Source organism: Notamacropus eugenii, chromosome 6 (assembly GCF_028372415.1).
Source record: "Notamacropus eugenii isolate mMacEug1 chromosome 6, mMacEug1.pri_v2, whole genome shotgun sequence".
Lineage (NCBI taxonomy): Eukaryota > Metazoa > Chordata > Mammalia > Diprotodontia > Macropodidae > Notamacropus > Notamacropus eugenii.
In genome coordinates this window covers 316,439,726-316,454,617 of record NC_092877.1, presented here as the reverse complement: position 1 = coordinate 316,454,617, position 14,892 = coordinate 316,439,726, and the positions used below count along the sequence as shown (strand labels likewise).

Below are 14,892 nucleotides of genomic sequence, written 5' to 3'. Positions count from 1 at the left end.
TATTCCTGGGAGGCTTCCCTTCCTCCGTCTCTCTTTCCCTCATTCTCTCTTCCCCTCCCTCTCTTTTTCTCTCCTTCCCTCTCTCCTTCCCTCCTTTCCTTTCTTTCTCCCTCCTCTCCTTTGTTCCTTCTCTCCCTTCCTCCTTCCTTCCTTCTCTCTTTTCTTTTTCCCTTTTTCCTTTCTCTACCCTTCCTCCTCTCCTTCCTCCATTTCCTCCCTTTCTTCCCTCTTACCTTTCTCCTTTTCTTCTTTCTTTCCTCCCTTCCTTCTTCCCTCCCTTCCTCATAGCATAATAAAAAGTTTTTGTAGACAGATATCATAGAGATGTCTACATCAGTGCATTACTTACGACAGCCACTGAATGATTTTGGTGAAACAATATAGGGTGAGCTCCTCTCATCACTCTTGACTTTCCCTCTCAGCTCTGTTGCCTAATTTTTCTTCTCTTCTGCGTATAGGTGCTGGACGTTGGTTGGCCTGACTTACACACTCCTGCCCTGGAAAAGATCTGTAGCGTTTGCAAGGCCATGGACACATGGCTCAGTGCCGATCCCCACCATGTTGTGGTCCTGCACAACAAGGTCAGAGCCCCTGGACTTGTGCATATCTCCTTGTGCCTGTGTGTGCTTCTGTCCCTGTTGTCTGTGGGTTCCTGTATCTTGGTGTATACTTGGATTTGGGGATACTTGTGTTTCTGTCTACGTCTGGGTGCCCTTGTATTTTTGTATATCTGTGTTTCTGTCTGCCTGTACCCGTGTGTGTGTGTGTGTGTGTGTATGTGTGTGTGTCTGAGCCTGTATCTGTGTTTCCTTCTCTGATAATGCGCATGTGTGTGCCCTACCCACAAGAGAATGCCAGGCTGGCACCCAGTGTATCTGAGTGGGAGGCTCAAAAATTGTGGTTCATCAATTGCCTGTTATTTGTTGAAGGTCTGAAGGGCTTTTAACCCCCTTCCCACTGCAGTTCCTTCTCTCTTTTCTGCCTACCCAAACCGCTTACCACAAAGGCCCCCTCATTCTTTTCCTCAGGAGTCTTGAACTTATCAAGCTATACTGGCAAAGCTAATGTAGAAATTCCTGACTGGGTTAAACTAAGGTGTTTCTTCTGGCCTTGAGATTGAATGCCTTTGTGATTTGGACTCTTTCAGGGAAACCGAGGCAGGACTGGAGTTGTCATCGCTGCTTACATGCATTACAGCAATATTTCTGCCAGGTAAGAGGGATCTCAGAATTTTTATCCCCTAAACTGAGAGAGCAGGAGAAAAAGGCTATTTCTTCCTCTGGGACCTACCTGATGATGATTTAGGAAAGGAGAGATAAAGAAAAAAGTCAGGGAAAGGCAGATTTGGAGGGTCTTTTAGAGGCCTTCAAGCCCTGGAGAGCACAGGTGGGAAGGGGGAGACTCTTGTAGGAGCAACATTAGAGATGATGGTGAGGTTAAGCCCACAGGAGGAAGGTGGAAGGGAAGAAAGTGACCTAGGCAGTGACTAAGGATCTTCAATCTAAAGAAGGGATCTGTTGTATAAGTGCCTTGGGAAGGTGGTCCTGATTTCTGATCTCTACACATCTGGAGTTCATGGGTAGCCTTCCTTATTGAAGGTGGGATGGCAGGACATAGGGATGTGGGGATGGTGGTGAAAAGAAACCTATAAAGACAGAATTTAAGGTCAGGTGGACCCTGTAGAGATAGGTCATTCTACCTGTCCCCCCTTTTCTACTCAGGTAAATGGCAAATAAAATGCCAGTGGATAAGTTGTGGTATTTTTTTTTTTGACACTTCCATACTTACTTGGAAGCAGAGGGATGGACATAATGACCTGTGGATAACCTGCCTTTCCTGGGATTCTGATTTTATTATTCCCAATAAACTTGACCAAACCCTGGCTTCTGAAGTAGCTTTGTATTTCCTGAGACATGATCCTGGATCGCTCAGCAAGGCTGGAGAATCTTTTCACCTAAAGATCTCTCTGTATAGGGAGCCTTCTTTTGCCTGTGGTAGGGGCTACTCTTCCATGCAGGTGAGGATGCTCTCTATGAGAGCCTGCTAGTCTGAGACCATCATATGGGACGGTGGCATGAGCTGGATTAGGTGACAACACTTTGTGACCTTGGGAAACTTCCATGTCTTCTCTGGGCCGATTCTCTCATCTGTAAAATGAAGGGATTGGACCCTTGGATGATCCCTAAGGCCTCTCTTGCCCTGGTATTCTGGGGTTCAGTCTCTACAATTGTCTCCTCTCATTTCTTGTCTTCTCCCCACAGTGCAGACCAGGCTCTGGATCGATTTGCCATGAAGAGATTCTATGAGGATAAAGTGGTTCCTGTGGGGCAGCCATCCCAGAAGAGGTTGGTTTTGAGCTTACATGTGTTTGCACGTATACATATGGGCCTCACTACTCACTGATGCAGGGCAGAATGGACTGCCCTGCACATGTATGTGTGTGTGTATATATGTGCTAAGCCTCCATCCTTGGACTTCAGTCTGTGGGTGGGTGCTCATATGATAGTAATTCTTCCCCACTCCAGTAGCTCTATGGATGATCTCATCCATGTACACTCTCTCTGACGGTACAAATGGCAGCACCTCCACAATTTCTTGTACTAAGCATTTCTGTCCATGACTGTATGTAAATCCCCTGCAAGGAATCCTCACAGTATTTGGGGAGGAGGGCATTTCTCTAGATCAGGGTCAGCAAACTATGACCCATAGGCCTAGATCATAGGACTGTGGACTTAGAAACAGAAAGGACTTTGGAGGCCCCAAATCCACCATTTTACAAATGAATAAGTAGTTGAGCAGAGATTCAAATGTGGGTCCTCTGACATTAAAACTCGTACTCTTTCTTTGAACCACATGGTGTTCTATCTTCTGACAGCAGGATGGTGCTGTGGCTAGAGCATTGGGCCTAGAGTTCAGAAAGAACTGAGTTCAAATCCTGTCTTAGGCACTTACTTACTGTGTGACCCTGAGCAAGTCATTTAACCTCTGTTTGCCTCAATTTCCTCATCTGTAAAATGGAGAAAATAATAGCATCTCCCTCCCAGGGTCATTGTGAAGATCAAGTGAGATAATATTTTAAAAAATGCTTTGCAAACCTTAAAGCACTCTATAAATGCTAGCTATTATCAATAGAGCACATGGTTGTCCATCTGTTATCTCAGTGGCATCAAACTCAATAGAAATTGATTCCTGCTGGCCTTATATTAACTCAGAAAACCTCAAATCAACTTTATGTGTATTGTATCTTTATTAATTTTGTTTAACATTTCCCAGCTATATTTTAATCTGGTTTTAGCACACTCATGAATTTGGCCTCTCACTTGGGTCCCACCGGTGAGCAAGTTGGACACCTCTGTGTGACTGCCACAGCTCTGAGTGATCAGAAATTTGACCCAGGGTTAGAAAATTCAGAAGAGAGTGAACACAATCTAGAACAACTGAGATTAGCGCTTAATTAACAAAGATAATTCAAGTAAGAGTGTCTAGGAGCTTTCTTCCCCCTCTACTCCTGTAGTCATACCCCTGGTGAAACCTGGCCTGATTTTGTATTACTTTTCCCCCAGAAGCTGCTTTATGATATCCTTCCTCCCATTAACTTAACTTGTGTCCATACTCCAGGCAAGCTTCTCTTTCCCTCAGTGACACTTTGTCTTGGACCATTTGTCATGGACACAAAAATTATTAGATGATTTTGGCACCCAGGTTTTTATTAATAATAATATGCTACTTCCTATTCATACCCACTGTGAACCCTTCCATTCTTTTTTGGGTAACCTCCTGTTTTAATTCTTTTAGAGACTGTATTAATTAAAACAATTATACTCAAAGCTTGTTTAGTATTTTATAATTAAAAAAAACTTTTTTGAGTATCTTTTAAAAAACTATCTCCTTTGTTTCCAAGTATTTTCTTCCTTACTCCACTACTCAGAGAACCATATCTTGCAACAAAGAATATATAGAAATAGGGGAAGAAAAAGTAGGATGCTGAAATTAATCAACCCAGTGACTGAGTTTGAGAAGATATGCAGTGTTCAATATCCATGTTCACACAGTCAGCCAGTAAGCATTTATTAAATCCCTACTATGTGCCAGACATTGTGCTAATCACTAAGGATACAAAGAAAGGCAAAAAACAGCCGTTACTGTCTATGAGCTCAGTCTAATAGGGGAGACAGCCTGCAAACAGCTATGCCCAAACAAACTATATACAGGATAAATTGGAGATAAAGAAGAGAGGGAAAACATTAGTATCTGGGAGGGAGAAAATGATTTCTAATTTCCAAAGTATCACATTTGATCCTCCCAACAGTCCCAGAGGGAGACAGGAAGCTCAGAGAAGGCATGTGACTTGCCCAAGGTCACACAACCAGTAAGCAACAGAAGAATCAAAATTCAAACTCAGGTCATGGAGAGGCATGTGCTCCGGAACACAGAGAAGGCATATTAGAATCCATGTGGACAGGCTTTAGTGGTGGGAATCATCCTAGCTCTACAGATCTCAGTCCTGCTAGAAAGAAGGTCAGACTTGGGGGAAAGATGCCAGTCTTTGAGATAAGAGTTCTAGTTTTTGTGTCTCAAAGTCTACATGCAAGAAGAAATGCAGTTGACCTTGGTCCACCTTTCAGAAGCGATGGGGGTGCATAGAATGGGGATATACTGTCCTTCATGTGTGAAAGGGTTAAACTGAGGGTGGGCCTAGGTAAAGAAGGCAGAAACCATGGATTGGCCCACATTGTAGAGGTCAGAAAGTCTTTTGGACAATATAGACATAGGAGCCTTCCAGATGTAGTCTTCTCGGTAAGGGGCTCGCCGTCTAATGATGCTTTCAACCACTAAGGGGCTCAGAATGCCATAGATAACATCAGCTTGCTTTTTAGAAGAATGCTATAATTAGAGTGTGGCCAAGAGTGTGGCTAAAAGCTAAAGATAGAATAGGATAGGATGGGATTGGATGGGATAGGACAGGACAGGATAGAATGGGACAAAAGCGCATTTTGATTACACTTTAAGGATTTCACATGTGTTATTTCATTTAAGCCTTATTACAAACCTGTAATGTAGGTGTTATAAGGTATTGCACTTGGAATCCCTGTTTTATAGATGAGGAAACTGAGATGAACTGACTTGCTTATGACTATAGAGCTAGTAAGTGGTGGAAGTGGAATTTAAGTCAAGGTCTTCCTGACAATTCCACAGAACTCTGCTCACTATGTCATGTTGTGGTCTACACAACAGTGCTTGTGTCCAGCCTCCAATATGTTTGTAGGTTCTACTGGACTCATTGTAGACCTGATTTCTCCAGCAAGTTCATTGGCATGACCTCAAAATACTGTTGAACTTTATTTTTAAGTTATATATTATTAAAAAAAATAACCTTTTACCTCCACTCACCCCTATTGAGTAAAAAAGCCCCTAAATTTCTTAACAGATATGCATAGTCAAGCAAAACACATTCCTACATTGGCCATGTCCAAAAATGGATGTTTCATTCTGCGTCTTGATTCCTTTCCCTTTGTCAGGAGGTGGATAGCAGGTTCACCATTGGTTCTCTGGAAACGTTTGGTCATTTCATTGACTGGAATTCTTAAATCTTTCAGAATTTGTTTTTACGTTCTGCTCTGGTTCTTCTCACTTCACTCTACAACTGCTGAACATTAAATAGCAAGGCAGAACTTCTGGCCAGGAATCCTTGAGCTTAACCTATTAACTCAGCCTTCCTATCTATCTAGGAAAAAAAAAAGACAATGCATTTTAATGGAAAGAACGTTGGAACTGGAGTCCAATTCAAGTCCATTGGACTTGAATCTCACCTCTGATATGAGCTGTCTTGAGTAACTCATTGAATTTGTCCAGATCTCAGTTTCATTACCTATACAGTGGAAATAGTAATACCTGTATTGTACCTGTATTGTTACAGAGGTAATGTATCAAAGCTCTGTGAAAACCTTAAAGTAACATATAAATGAGAGCTAATTATATCATCAGCTAATCATTGCTGGGTTGGTTGGGCAGTAAGAACAGGTGGTGGGGAGATACTTAAGCTTCTTCAGAATGGTGGACTGAACTGGTAAGCAGGGTTAATGAAGTAGTTTCAGGATCAGTCCTTCCCAACATGGCCCATATGGGTAGTAGTAGACAAGGTCTGCATGCCTTTGTTGGGGTGGGGATGAGGGTTGGGAACAGGGAAGCTCTTCTTTTCTGAGCGAAGGCTCTGGCTAAAAGCCACCAAGATAGCAGCTGCAGATCAAAGAACAGCCTTCACATTGCTCAGTGAGGAGGGGGCCGGATGTGTGCTCTGATCCTCTTTTTCATCCTTATGGGCCTCGATGCAGTCCTCACTGTCAGTGGTGTCCTTCTTGAATTGGAGGGGCACAGCATTAAGAAGCATGTTGGGTTATGATGTGGTTTGGAGGCATTGTGGGTAAAAATCATCACAATCACACATCCAGGGGATTCCTCTGTGGAGATTACACATAGCATATACTTGATGGTAGAGTGTAAGGAGTGTTCTAGATCTGGCTTGCACTTAGGGGTGTGCTCTGATCTAATTGATAGCAGGGTGACTTTCTTTGGGCAAGTCCTAATTTTTTTCAGTTATCTAGGTGGTGTGGTAGATGGAGCATTGAGCCCGGAATCAAGGAGACCTAAGTTCAAATATGACCTCAGACACTTACTAGCTATGTGACCCTGGGAAAGCCAATTAACTGCTGTTTGCCTCAGTCTCCTCAGTTGTAAAACGAGGATAATAATAGCGCCATCTCCTCACCTTGTCGTGATGACCAAATCAGATAATATTTGTAAAGCATTTTGTGAACCTTCAAGCACTATATAACTACTATCTGTTATTCTCTGAGTCTCAATTTCCTCTTCTGTAAAATGGGGACCTTACATTTCTTATGCCACATGGTTGTTGTGAAGATTGATGAAATAATATCTATCAAGTGCTTTGTAATTGGGAGACAGTATAAATATAAGCTTTTGTTCTTTGTGTGCTATGTGCCCTCTTCTTCACACATGCCTTTATGCGTGTCTGTATCAGCTTTGTACCTTTGTCTACTTATCATATATCTTACTTTATTGCCTTCTCTCTAATTCTTCAAGGTCTCTGGTTCAGTGGTTCTATTGTGGATAAGGAGAAAAGTATTGCCCAAGGAGGGCCTTTGCCCACAGCAACACTGTCTGTCCCCCCAGGGCTCATTGTCCCCTTGTACACACACACACATCCTGTTGGCATGATCTGGGGTCCTGATAGGGATCCAGCCACTCTGGGTTTCCTGTCAGCTGGGTGGGCGAAGGGCAGAAAAAGGAGCCTGAATAAGGCAGGCTGGTGCCCATCAGATTACCCTGGCTCAGCGGCCAAAGGCAGCCACACCCAGTTAATGGACCAGGTGCCCCTTCTCTGTGTATCTCAGTCCCTGAACCAGTTCAGTCAAGTAGCTTGTGAACAGAGTAAGAGTAACGTTCTATAGGTCACAAAATTTAATGCCACTCACTTAGTAGACTTCTCATTCATTCATTCATTCAGTAAATATTTATTAATTAGCCAATTAGGGTAAAGCACTGCAGCCATATCATCACATCAAAGAGAGTCCTGATCATGTTGGTGTGAAGGATCTCTGACTAGTAGAAAAAAAATGAGAAGAGGATGATCGGTAATGGGCAGAGCATTGCAGACATATAGTCCTAGAATGATACACTGGGATGCTTGGCTTTTAGACTTCTCTTCTTGCCTTCTCCCCCCATTCCTCCCAACTTTGTGTGGACTTGCTTGTATGTCCCTATGGGAAGTCATTGGTCCTCTTCTAGCCTCAATTTCTTTCCCTTTGGCCAGGCAGATTGGAGGTGATGCTGATTTTCCCACTCACTTAAAGAGATGTTGAAGAAAGATTTTAAGTGACATTAAAGGAAGCAGAAATATTTAGTTTGGAGAAGAGAAAGCTTAGTGGGGATTGATCCTCTGCTAGAGAAATTCTATAAGGAAGTGGATAAGACCCTTCAAGTCAACCTGACTTGCTCTGATACTTGGTGCCTTCAGTGCAAAGGTGGGAAAGGTGAGGATGAGGAGAAATATATGGAAAAGTGTGATTCTGAAAAAGAAATGATAAAGGCCCAAGACTTGTAGGTTGGTTAAAAACATCATACCTTTCTCTCATTGATAATTTTAAAAAAAAGAATTGGAAAACACTGGGCATGGTAAGCAACAAATAACATCACAAAGAATGAACTTTATTCCATGTGCATGGAAAGGAAAAACTTATTACTGACTTGGGAATTATCCCAGAGTTGGCTGTCTGTTCATAATCAGACCAGCAGGTCTTCAGAGCTAAGATTAGAATTTATAATAAATAAGAAGAAAGAATAAATAATGAGGAAAAGATATGGCATATAATTTAGAAAATTTAACCCTCAATTATTTAAAAAACTATTAAACATAAAAAATGGGAAAGGACATCAGATATAACAATGACATTCCAGAAATTAAATTAATTGCTACAACAAAGAGACCGAAAGAACCCACCAAGCACCTTAGTCAGCAAACATTTAACTTGCTTGCCAAGTGAAGAGAGCTGTCTGCCAAAGGCAACATTAGGCTAAAATATAAACTTATCTGTAGAAATCTTATGAAGAAGCGTGATATATATATTTATGAACAGTATCATTTTATGAAGCAGAGAGATGCAGCAGAGAGTAAGACTAGTTTAAAGAAAATTTGGCAATGTGTTCAACTAAGCAAAGTCATCCCAAGAGTATTCAAAGATGAAAAGAAAAAGAGGACTGCAAAAGAAGAAAAATGAGAAAGACTTATAAAAACCATGTCAACAAATGGTTTATTCTATCAAGGATAGTGAAACCACCATTCTTGGACCCTAACATTACATTCTTTAAAGTCCTTATAGAGGATATTGAAATCACCCTAAAACAACAAATATGGGAAAAACATATGGACTAGATTAAGTACATATAGAGGAGATCTATTGATGGATTTATATACAAGGTATCTTAAGGACGGGAAGATATCAAAGGTGTTAAAAAAAATCTCATCCTTGTTAATAAATTAAATTGCTGACTTATACGCCTACCCTTCTTTCTATACAAAATTGTTATGAGAGTTAACTGTATATGAAGCAAGGGCATCTTTTATGAAGGTAATAGTAGGCAAGAGCTATTAAAAAATGATCTCCATCCTTACTTTCTCAGAATTGATTAAAAAATGTAGAGAGTAGATCTCATTGTGCTTAATGTTTTTTTTTAATTATGAAAAAGAGATTAAACTCAGAACAAAATGGTGCCTTATATAAAGATGCCCTTCTTCTATACTTCAAGACCATTTTGGATTCCTTGGAAGATGCTACAACAGAAATAACTGTGTTCAATAACTCTGAAGGTAAGACAAAACAGGGGATGTATGCTCACCAAAGATATTTATCACTGTGATGGAGGAGATTCAGGGCACAGAAGGTTGATCAGGGATTCCATGTAGATGATGAGGTCCTCTAGATGTTTGTATTTGAAGATGTCCTTGTGTTGCGTCAAGTCTCAAGACTGCAGAACCTTCTGGAAAAGATCTGCAATCATTTAAAGGAGCTTGACCAGTCCATCCACATAGGAAAGACAAAAGGGATGAAGAATGTCTGTTGCCCATATTTTAGTATGCATCTGAATGGACAACCCATAGGGCTTTCAACAGTATGTATATTGGGGAAAGACAAAACTTGGATGGTAAGCTTGGTTCAGAGTTGGAAGGGAGAGGAAAGAGGTCTGAATTCCTTTGGGAAATGGCGATACAATTTTACTGACTCAACACTTTCCATAACAACAGAGGCTTGCCTTTTCAATACAAACATTTTTTTTTTTTTACCGATATAGACACTAAGAGGCTGAGGCAGGATTTGAATCCAGTTTCTCTGGCTCCAGAGTTAGTTCTTTTTCAGTTATACCATGCTGGCTTTAGTTGTTGCCTCTATAAAAAACACTCAAAAAAGTTTTATATGAAATGGTAACCTTTCTCCAGAATACATTCAAGATCTTTCACAACGTGGCCCTAGCCTACATTTCTAGCTTAATTTTGCACCACTGTCTTTCTTGTTCATTCTTGTGTTTTAGCCCAACTGGAAGACTCTCTCTTCCCTAACCTCATCCTGTCCTTTCCTATTTCCATGCATTTGTGCAAACTGCTCTGTCCTTGATGTTTGAAATGGTTTCTCTCTACCCTATCTAGGATCATAAGCTCTAGAGTTAGAGCTGTGGTTCAGTTGTTTTTGAGCTATACCCTACTCTCCATGACCCCATTTGGGTTTCCATGGCCAAGATACTGGAGTGGTTAGCCATTTCCTTCTCCAGCTCATTTTACCGATTAGGAAACGGAGGCAAACGTGTTTAAACAACTTGCTCAGGGTGACACAGCTAGTAAGTATCTGAAGCTGGTTTTGAATTCAGTAAGATGAGTTGCTGATTCCCACTGCAGTGCTCTATCTGTTGTACCACCTAACTGACCCTAACTCTAGCTTCTAGGGTTCGAAGGACCTTTGATATCATTTTACAGGAAAGTAAGGCACGTAGAGGTCAAGTGTTTTACCCAAAGCTACACAACTCGTAAATAGAAGGCTTCTGTACATGCTTAGCCCCAGCTCTGAGTGATCTCTCTTTCCCTTCTGGAAAGACCTTTCCCATAAGCTTAAATCAGTTTCCAACATGCATTATAGGATGCATTAGGGAGTGCATGTTTCTGAGGGACAAATTGTGTCATTCTTTATCCTTGTATCCCAGGACCTAGGACGGTGGCTAGCATATAGAAGGCTTTCTGTAAACTTGTTAATTAATTTGTACTGAATAATAATTGGTAACATAGAAAAAGTATTTCAGGACAGACCACCAGGGGGCACTGGAGGTCTCTGTGTGTTTGAGGATGGGTTAATGACTGCTTTGGACTGGCCTTGTGACCTTATGGTGTTCTTGAACCTATCCCTATCTCCAGACTGTGGAATTCTTCTTCTTTTAGGCCAGAGTCAAAGGTCTCCCAGTTCTTAAAGATCTCTAGGGAAAGAGAAGCCATGTCCTCCCTTGCTAACAACCCCCGCTGTAACCCTGAAAGTCAGAAAGTTCTATTCAGTGACTCATCTCAAGCCCCATTTTGTTGAGTTGTATCCATCCCCTCTTGCTCAATTTTCAAAGTGTGTGTGTAAGAGTGTGTGTGTGTGTGTGTGTGTGTGTGTGTGTGTGTATGAAATGAAGTATTGTCAGTCACCAGAGAGTTAAAACTTTTTCATTAAACATTTCTCCCCTCCATCTTTTGCTCTTCAGGTAGAGTCATCCTCTTATTCAGAGCCATAACTAGACGTGGGTACCTGGGGCTTTGTCTCAGGTTGCTGATATCCTAGGGGGTAGCATGGGGAATGAGGGCTGTACTTCTTTTCCAGGGCCAAGCCTCTTTATCTTCTGATGGCTTCCATCACCATAGAGTTCAATCGCCTCTCCACAATTGTCTCTTTGCCACCATATTTCCGTCCTGTGAGGTTTTACTGCCTCTAGTCCCAGAGGAGGCAAGGACTGGACTCTCTGGGTGATACTGTCTTTGTCATACTGTCCCACTCCTTTCCCCCTTAGATGCAAGAATACCTAGCTATGGCTATCTCAATTTCTTTAACTTTTCCCCTAGTGACTAATCCCATAATCCACAATAAAAGTAACACCCCTCTTGTCCTATTTCTATCATGTTTGAAGAGTGAGGGGGCCATAGGTTGAGTACTTCTTCCCAGGACGGACCATGCTGAAGGGCTGATGTCTTCTCCTTGCAGGTATGTTCATTACTTCAGTGGGCTTCTCTCCGGTTCCATCAAAATGAACAACAAGCCTTTGTTCCTCCACCACGTCATTATGCACGGCATTCCCAACTTTGAATCCAAAGGAGGTCAGTGGCTGATAGTTTAGGCTTCAATTTCTCCACCTTTCTCATTGCCTCATTTTCCCTTACTTTCTCTTTTCTGCCTTCTTTCCTTCCTTTTTTCACTCTCTTTCCTTCCTTCCTCATTCCTCCCTTATGCCTTTTCTCTTCTTCTGTTTCCTCTCTTTGTATTCTTTTCCATAATTTCTCTGTTCCTTCTATCTATTGAACATCCTTACCTATTTTTTATTACTTCTTTCAGGTTGTCGACCCTTCCTCAGGATATACCAGGCCATGCAACCTGTCTACACTTCTGGAATCTAGTATGTATCTCTTCCCATGGAGATGAGTGTCTTAGGCTTCCCCATTACTACTAGAAAGGGACCTCTTCATCACTAAAGTACAATACATTACAAAGACCTTAGAAGGACAATACACTTTACACATGGATCTGTATTCTTCTTTCTCACTCATCTTCCTTGAGTGGACTTCAGTACTGTAGATTAAAATCTGGGTAATCTTTTGAGAAGTCATATTGTGGGAAAGGGAGGTGGGAAGTCTTTGTTTTTGTCCTAAAGTTCTTTCTTTCTCTCTCCATCTCTCTTTCCATCTCTCTCTCCATATCTTTCTCTCTTTCCATCTCCATCTTTCCATTTCTCTCTCTACCTCTCTCTCCATCTCTCTCCATCCCTCTTCATCTCTCTCTCCACCTTTCTTTTTCCATCCCTCTCTCGATTTCTTTCTTTCTATCTTTTGCTCTCCATCTCTCTCTCCATCTCTATCTCTCTCCACCTCTTTCCATCCTTCTCTCCATTTCTCTTCATATCTCTCTCCACCTCTCTTTTTCCATCCCTCCTTTGATTTCTCTTTCTTTCCATCTCTGTCTTTTCATTACTCTCTCTCTTCATCTCTATCTTTCTACCTCTATCCATCTCTTTCCATCTCCTTCTCTCTCTCCATCTCTCCCTCCACCTCTTTTTTCCATATCTTCACCTTCCTCTCTTTTTCTCTCTCCACCTCTCTTTTTTCTCTCTCTGTCCCTCTCCCTCCCTATCTCTCCCTCCCTATTTCTCTCTCCCTCTTTCCCTTTTTATCCCTCTCTCCCCCTCTCTCTCTCCTCTCTCATTCCTCTCTTTTTCCTGTCTCCCTCCCTCTCTCTCTCCCTCTGTCTCTCCTCTCCCTCTCTCTCTCCTCTCCCTCCCTCCCTCCCTCTCTCCTCTCCTCTCTCTCTCCCTCCCTCCCCCTCCTCTCCTCTCTCTCTCTGTCTCTCTCTCTCTGTCTCTCTCTTGTCTCTCTCTCTCTCTCCCTCCCCCCCCCCCCTTCTTTTCATCTCCCTCCATAGCAACGTCCAAGGAGACAGCCAGACCAGCATCTGTATCACCATTGAGCCTGGATTGCTTCTGAAGGGAGACATCTTGGTAAGGACCATTTCCTTTTAGGTTATAATCCCTTCGTCCTTCACATCCTTCTGTTGCCACTGCTGTTTCTCCTACCCCTCCCACTTCAGAGGAGATGGAAAACTGGAACAACCAATGAGAACCACAGATTCCATAGGTGGGCAGGGCCCTGCTGACGTCATACTCCTGTCTTTTCCCAGCAGGTGCAGTCCCTTTCTCCTGACCCAGAGGCAGGGCAGTAAAGTAGAAAGAAGCCTGAGTGAGGAATCAAGAGATCCAGGCAATAGTTGAGACTACACTCCTTACTAGAAATAGATTCCTATTGAGACCAACCTCCAACCTGGTGGCTGGAGAGTTGGCTTTGGAGCTGTAAAGACCCAGGTTCAAGTCCTACCTCTGACCTGTCCTGTCCTAAACAAGTCACTTGTGTCCCAGGCAATTTTCTTAGCCTCCAACTTGCAGAGAAGGTGCCATTTTGCATTAATTAGAGTTAGTTTTTTTATGTTGGAAACCCCTTAGAGAAGAATATGACAGGTACCATTAAAAAAGAAAAAAATGACTATTGGGATTGTATGGATAACCTTGAGCAAGTCACTTAATCTGCCTTAACATATGTTTATACCTCACTTATTTTCCTGGATTGTTGTCAAGCTCAAATGAGATGTGTGTGAATGTACTTGGAAAGGGTTAGATATTAGACAAATGTAAAAATAGTGTATTTTCTTGTCTGGAGAAAATATAACTTCTAACTCTATGTCCAGTGATCATAAGGGACGGCATCCCTCTTTGTCACCCTGTCATTTAGCATTTTCCACAGAAAGTCATAGGATCGTAGATTAAGACATGAAAAGGATCTTAGAAGTCAGTTAGTTCAGTTCCCTAATTTTGTAGCCTAGGAAACTGAGACCTCCAGCTCCAAATCCAGTAATTTTTCTGCTGTATAATAGTGTAGTTTCTATAATAATTAAAGAATTCATTTCCATTTGCTCTAATTTAAACCTACCCTCAGCTGTGCTGAAGCCTCATAGGATGTTTTGGTTTTTGGTTTGTTGGCTGACACAGTAATCTCTAAGAGATTTTTGTCTGGTGGTGGCGAGATTTTCTTCCCTGAAACTGGAGATGAGTTCTGGAAACTGTGGGTGTTGGCCTGGAATTTTCTCTGATTCCCCTCCCCCCAAGGTGGTCTTGATGTTTCAGTGAATCTGATCAGTGTCCCCTCCATGTCTTTGGCCCAGCTGAAATGTTATCACAAAAAGTTCCGAAGTCCAGCCCGGGATGTCATATTCCGAGTTCAGTTCCATACCTGTGCCATCCATGACCTGGGAGTGGTCTTTGGGAAGGAGGACCTCGATGACGCCTTCAAAGGTAGGGTTCTTGCAACTGGGGCATGGAAGGAGGGATGGAAAGCCAATTTGAGATGAAGCTCATTCCTTTTCTGTCAAATTGCTATGTTTTCCTGATTTGCCCCATTCCTCCTCTCCTATTGTGTCTTTTCTCCATTGCCCTCCTTTTCTCTTTTCCTTTGGGACTTCTCACTTTCAGACCCAAGATATTGGATCCCCATTCACTATTTCAATCCCCTGCTTCTACCCCCCTCTTCCATCCTCCCCTATA

General features: G+C 42.2%; 1 protein-coding gene across 21 annotated transcripts in view; it reads left to right on the top strand.

The window, feature by feature from the left end:
• Positions 1-14,892, top strand: part of TNS1 (tensin 1) — a 316,581-nt gene that overhangs the window by 195,809 nt on the left and 105,880 nt on the right. For all 21 annotated transcript variants that reach the window (XM_072617751.1, XM_072617750.1, XM_072617741.1 and 18 more), the window contains 7 exons: positions 459-581; positions 1,148-1,212; positions 2,262-2,345; positions 11,796-11,908; positions 12,144-12,204; positions 13,224-13,299; positions 14,514-14,643. In XM_072617751.1, the coding sequence (XP_072473852.1) occupies positions 459-581; positions 1,148-1,212; positions 2,262-2,345; positions 11,796-11,908; positions 12,144-12,204; positions 13,224-13,299; positions 14,514-14,643 (652 nt within the window). The remainder of the gene's footprint in view (positions 1-458; positions 582-1,147; positions 1,213-2,261; positions 2,346-11,795; positions 11,909-12,143; positions 12,205-13,223; positions 13,300-14,513; positions 14,644-14,892) is intronic.